Source organism: Pundamilia nyererei, unplaced genomic scaffold, assembly GCF_000239375.1.
Source record: "Pundamilia nyererei isolate P.nyererei 1_Seehausen unplaced genomic scaffold, PunNye1.0 scaffold00010, whole genome shotgun sequence".
Lineage (NCBI taxonomy): Eukaryota > Metazoa > Chordata > Actinopteri > Cichliformes > Cichlidae > Pundamilia > Pundamilia nyererei.
Window position 1 is genome coordinate 197,762 of NW_005187411.1, and position 6,072 is coordinate 203,833.

Sequence of the window (6,072 nt, forward strand, 5' to 3'; positions counted from 1 at the left end):
ATCGGATTACATTTTTTATTTTTCTCCGATATCCGATCCAGTAATTTAGGTCAGTATCGGACCGATACCGATACGTAATATCGGATCGGTCCATCTATAATACATATATACATATATATATATATACATACATACAAACATAACATAACAAAACATTACATAAAAATATATATACATATAAAATTTCCTGCAAGGGTTAATCCACCAATATGCACAAGGTCTTTCATCAAAATGATCTATTTACGTTGTAATATTATACTAACCAGAAATTCTGAGTTAGAGATGGCAAAAAATAACACAAAAAACCTTCTTGTGTCAGTAACAATCTTCCATACTTGTACTTGTTTTCAGTGTAATGTTGTTTATTTGATGACTATCTTTTTCATTATCCCAACATAATATCATCAAGGTTGCTGTGATTTGTAAAATATATCCGTATAAGTAGATATAGAAATTTCCCAAATATACCATAAAAACAAAAGTTTACAAGGGGAAAATCCAACAGCTGGTATCTGCATATCTGTCCTTTTTTTTTTTTTTTAATGAATTAAACATTTCAGAAAATGTAACACCCTATTTAACAAGAACAAAAACCTGCATATAACAGACCTAATTCATAGCTAATGGACAGCTGTTAGCAGCTTGACTGTGGCTGCTCTGACATATTTTCAAGTTTAAATGCAGGTAGGCACACAGTCTCTGGTTTTAGTGCTTTTATATGACTGTAAATGTGAGATTTAAGAGTTTTGAAGTGTTGGTCGTGTACAACGTGACTTTATTAAAAGCTTTGACGTTTTGCAGACAGATAATACACTATCTTAGTTAAGAGCACTTGACATGTTGATGTGTTATTATTTTAAGCCCCTTTAGAGGGGGACTGACCATGAGCATCCTCCTCTGTCTCTGGAAGAAGTACTGGCGGTGTCTGATGCGTCTTTGGATCTCGTTGCGTCTCTGAATGTTTGCGTCGTTTATGTCTCTCATGCGCTTCAGCAGCATGTAAGTCACGAGAAACATCAAAGAGCGCAGCTGCTCCTCCTCTTCCATTATTCCAGCTTTACCCGGGAGGCGACACTACTGCGGGTAACATGTCAGCCTGGTTAAAGTACAGCCTCTCTCATTCCACTTCCGCTTTCTGCTTGTTTATGTCTGGGTGTGAGTGGTGCTGCCATCCAGTGGCTGTCAAGACGAGTAGGGTACTGCACATCTCTCAGTGCTGATGAAGCTCTGTATATTGTTTTAGCATTCAGGGTTCTAGTGCTTTGGAAACAGTGATGTATTTTTTTTTATTTTTAAATTTTTTTTTTAAATTTTTTATTTTTAATTTATTATTTTTATTTTATTTAAAAAAAAAAAAAAAAAAAAAAAGGAAACAGTGATGTAAGCATCTGACATTCTTCGAGACTGACAGAAACTGGTTATCATTAAATGCGTTAGGTACTAGAAACGGGTTCACCGATGTCTCTTCCACACTCTTGAAACTTTGCAGAGAGACACGGAAAACCTTCTTTTGACAGGACATGCAGACGTGCCATCCTGGAGGAGCTGGACTACCTGTGCCGCGTGAATCCAAGTACCGTCTCATGCTACCACTAGGAGCGTTGATAGGAAGGATAAGGAGAGTGCAATAGTCTTTGTTCTTCAAAATATTTCATATTAGGGGTTGTCTTGTTGCCATTCTGTGGCGACTTTTGTGACTTTCATTTGCACCAAAGCAGGTGAAATGGACTCACAGTGGTTTATACTTCCTAACTGGACAGAATAATATCCCTGGAGTGTGTTGTGTTGTCTCTCTACACTCCCCAGTGATCTTTTACTTTGTAATTTAAAAGTTCATTTAACATCAAACCTCTTCAATGTGTAGACAGCTTATTTGATGCTTTACTGTTATCATCTGGCAATGTTTTCTCTATGGAAGTCATACATGATGTTATATTGTGTACACATTAAACAAAAATAGTTCAGTACTATCCTAAATGCTTCTTCCTGCGCTGCCTTTTGTGTTCAGTATAGCCTCAGTGAATGACAAAAAGTGAGCTATTTAAAAGAGGACCATTTATTACAGCAGTGTTTATTTCACTAGTAATGCTCTCTGCTCCAAGCATTTCAATAAATAGGTTCAAAAGCAGTGACTCTCTGTCAGAAGAAATACTGATTTCGAGGAATAGGAACTCCTGTTTTGCAAAAAGAACTCCAGTGTGCAGTTCCTCAATAGTGCTATGAATAGTGAACAAACAACATGTTCTCGACTGGACTTGCTGAGTGTAATGTGAGCCTTAAGAAGAGATGATGTCTGTGCAGGTGTTTATTACTGGATGACAGTAAGGTTAGAGGTTACAGAAGGTGAATATTAGCGAATCATTTACATGTGGATATGCTTTAGATTCTTGTACATTCTTCAGTCATACAAAGACTTAGGACACAACTTTCACTCGAGTGATGAACAACTCTGCAGCTGCGTTTTCAAACTCTTTTGCATCCATGTTTCCGCCAGGCCCCTGTGTCTGTGCACCAGCCATGGCCTGAGCCAGCTTGCAGGGAGAGATCTTGGCACTGGCCTCGAGGTAGCGGATAGCCTTCACATTAGCTTCAGGGCAGGAATTCACTTTAGTGTTTGCGTTGGCACAGTAGTTTGTGTCAGAGCCCTGGGAAGTCTCTAGCGCTTCTTTCAAGGTCCCCAGTACGGCCAGGCACAACGCCCGAGAGGCAGTGCCCTCACCTGGGCAGCACACCTCGGCGTAAAGCCTTTGAGCCTGTCGGATGTAGTCTGAGAAAACGGCACACGTGAGCACGCCATGACGGAAGACATCATAGGGGACGGCTTCATGGTCGTGACAATGGAGGCGTCGCAGGAGGGGAGCAGAGGTGGATGCAGGGACTCCACCCTCGCTGCACAGGCATTGCAAGGTCTGAGTGTAGAGGCCGCCTCTCACTCCTCCTCCTCCAGCAGGGCTGTCGGTGCAGGGGCCATCGGGGCCTTCAGAAAACTCTCCTGCACATGTTTGAGGTCCAGTGAGGTTTAGGAGGTCGTAGGCCACACGGACGTTGTTGCTGAATGCTGATCTGAGGAGAAAGGTGGAATAAAAGAGAACAAATTATTCTTTAGTCTGTAGCAGAGTTATTACAGTTTCATATTTTCTGATTAGTTTTTATTTTTCTTTCATTTGGATTCTTTGTTTTTAATTCAGTTTAGTTTTAGTTAGTTTCCAGAGTGGAAGTTGTCTCAGTTTAGTTTTTATTGTTTTAAAATGTTCACTTTAAATTTGTTTTCTATTACCTTTAGCTTTATTTTTAGTCTTTTTAATTATTATTTTGTGGATGGCATATGTCACAGGAAAGACTCGGGGAAAATCAGTACAAATATTACATTAAAAACATTTTTGAAAGCAGTTGACACACAGTCTCATAGACATCCAGACTCTGAATAAACATGCCTATCAGTGCCTCGTCAGCCAAGTTGTAATAACATTTTACCAGACTAAGAAATATAATGATATTTTCTCTATATTTCTTTTATTCTAATTAATTTTCCAAATCCACAAAATTGTTTCAATTTTGTTTAGTTTTCCTTTCATTTTATCACTGCAGGAAATAAATCATAATCAGGAGAGAGATGATAGAGCAGTTTCTTACGTCTCTAAACCAGAACACTACGGTGGGCTGTAAGGACTAATGAATATGCAAATAATGGATATACAGCATAAAAAAAGCCTGTTTCTGGAGAAAGATGACTTTACAAATATTAGTTAAAATCTAACTACTTCTAAAGCTGTTGAATAGAGCTTATATAGGGAAGAACGTTAATGTGAGGAACAAATTCGTTTGACATGTATGTTCCACCCTGTTGCTGAAAAACATACAGCACGTTGTCCATCACCATACTTTTACTTACATTCATTTATTTTTAAAATTCCAAAGGAAAACAAAATCAAGAGAATAAAAGAGAACATGAGAATCAAACAGACTATTAAGCATTAGTCAGTCTGATAGTCTGACAGAGTTTTTCCCGTAAAAATAATATAATATAATACAATAGCTGCTCTTCTAAATACTGATATGTATTATGTTTGAAAATTCAACAGTTCTCCGTCAACACACACTGCTTTCATCCGCATTGCTGTCGAATATAAGACCATAAACCTCTGTATTTTGTCCGGACCTCTGGGAGTGATGGGCCAGCCGCAGGTGCCACAGAGCCCGGTTGAGACGCTGCTGCTCCTGCGCTCCTGCGCTCACAGTGCCGGTGTTCACCTGCTCCTCGTCGCCGCAACCACCCGAGCCGGCGGCTGTCACGGATGCGAGGTTGCAGAAGTGGTCTGCAAGGAACCCGATGGGATCGTCTGATCTGGCTTCGACCATTTTGAGGATAGCTCCGCGGAGCAGGTCTCCCACCCCTGCCTGTGACAGAAACTCCCTGTCGCTGTCCGATTTGGTGGCTTTACCCGCGGGCATCCCCGGAGGATTAACCCCGGACCGGCGTTTCTCCTTGTCCGCCATTACTGTTGACGTCCCGTGTCGCAGCAACGGCAGCGGAAGTGATGAAAACCCGGTTGGCGTTCAAGAAAACGTCGCAAAATTAAACCACCTCTTTGTCTGGCTCGTTGTAAACAATATACAAGTCGACTGTTTATTCTACCACTCACATCACATCAAAAGGCATTCTTAAAACAAAAATATAAACATATTCAAAAATTTTTTTTAAATTAAATTCCACATGCACATATTCAAGAATAGGGTACATTTTCAGTTGGCTTACAATGGGATTGTGATTTCATGTATAGGAAAAAGGCACTTATATGATTGCATGTGTGAATGAGACCTGTGGTTAGAAAATCCTCTGAGTGCTTATACAGAGTGGATAAGTGCTATGTAAGTAGTGCTTTAAATGTTTATTTTAGAGTTCATTTTGCTACTGGTAGGTTCAAAGGAGATATCAGCTGTTTAGAAATGACAGCCAATAATATTATTCTTGATGTAACTGAAAAATTTGGCTTGATTTATTTATATTCAAGAAAATATATAGTATATTTATATTATTTATTATATATTTATATTTCGGTTCCTTCAATGGATGTGACAAGAACAGAAGTCACATGACCATTGCTGTACCCACCGAGTGACCCAAAGGGACAGGTTTGTTTTATGAAAATACAAAAAATGCTGATATATATTAGAACAAGTGATGCAGTTTATTAAAATAGATGTGCATGTATCATTTTTATTTAAAGATAAGATTAGTTGACCAATACATTTTTAATTTTCCAACACTAAATGTCTAAAATATGGCTGTGGGACAAAGCAAATATAACAAAACATTACATAAAAAGTGTAGTTTTATGTAGTTTTTCATGTTAAAAAATAGTAACTTATCTGTGATTACATTTTTTGTGCTTTGCTTCATATATTTAATGGTACTTTTGTATTTTAGTGCATGTGCAGCAGATTTGATTTTACTTTGGCTTTACGCTATAAAAGATAAAAGTATACATACCTGCTCAAAAATAGACTAATATTTCGATAAAGGTTCCAAGCAAGTTGAACGCTTTTGGTAGTCATCAACAAGCCTTCGGCATTATTCAGACTTGATCTTTGGCCAGTCTTCTCAGCAGAATTGGTAGAGTTCATTTAAATTGGTTGGTGAAGAGAGACCTGAGCGTAGAAGTGAAACTCTGGATTTCCTGGTAAATCTTCATTCCTACTCTCACCTGTGGTAGTGACTGAAAGAAGGATGTTGTGGATACAAGCAGAGGAAATGAGTCTCCTTCAAATGGTGGCTGGACTCTACCTTAGAGATAGGGTAACGAGCTTGGTTATTTGAGAGGGACTTGGGAGGGAGCCGCTGCTCTTCCACATCAAATGGAGCTAGTTGAGGTATCTGATTAGGATGCCTCTTGAACACTTAAGCAAAACAGTTTGTCCCAGGACTGGAGAGATGATACATCTCTCAGCTATAGACATTCTCTCTTTTTCATCTATATAAATGGTAAATGGCCTGTATTTATATAGCGCTTTACTAGTCCCTAAGGACCCCAAAGCGCTTTACATATCCAGTCATCCACCCATTCACACACA

At 39.0% G+C, this 6,072-nt stretch overlaps 2 protein-coding genes across 2 annotated transcripts in view; both read right to left on the bottom strand.

Annotated features, from left to right (window-relative positions):
• The window catches only part of LOC102192542 (putative nuclease HARBI1), a 3,885-nt gene extending 2,774 nt beyond the window's left edge, over positions 1-1,111 (bottom strand). The window contains exon 1 of the mRNA XM_005723688.1: positions 883-1,111. Coding sequence (XP_005723745.1) covers positions 883-1,047 — 165 coding nt within the window. The 5' untranslated portion in view covers positions 1,048-1,111. The remainder of the gene's footprint in view (positions 1-882) is intronic.
• Positions 1,112-2,055: 944 nt separating this feature from the next.
• On the bottom strand, positions 2,056-4,605 carry tpgs1 (tubulin polyglutamylase complex subunit 1). Its single transcript, XM_005723689.1, has 2 exons — positions 4,160-4,605; positions 2,056-3,063 (listed from the first exon to the last, which is right to left on the bottom strand). The coding sequence occupies exons 1-2, from the start codon at positions 4,495-4,497 to the stop codon at positions 2,415-2,417; spliced, it is 987 nt and encodes a 328-aa protein (XP_005723746.1). The 5' UTR covers positions 4,498-4,605; the 3' UTR covers positions 2,056-2,414.
• Between the last annotated feature and the right edge of the window lie 1,467 nt (positions 4,606-6,072).

Coding starts and splice junctions, on each gene's coding strand:
- tpgs1 (XM_005723689.1), bottom strand. CDS start 4,497: ATGGCGGACAAGGAGAAACGCCGGTCCGGGGTTAATCCTCCGGGGATG. Junction 3,064..4,159: donor CTGGCCCATCACTCCCAGAG/GTCCGGACAAAA, acceptor CTTTCTCCTCAG/ATCAGCATTCAGCAACAACG.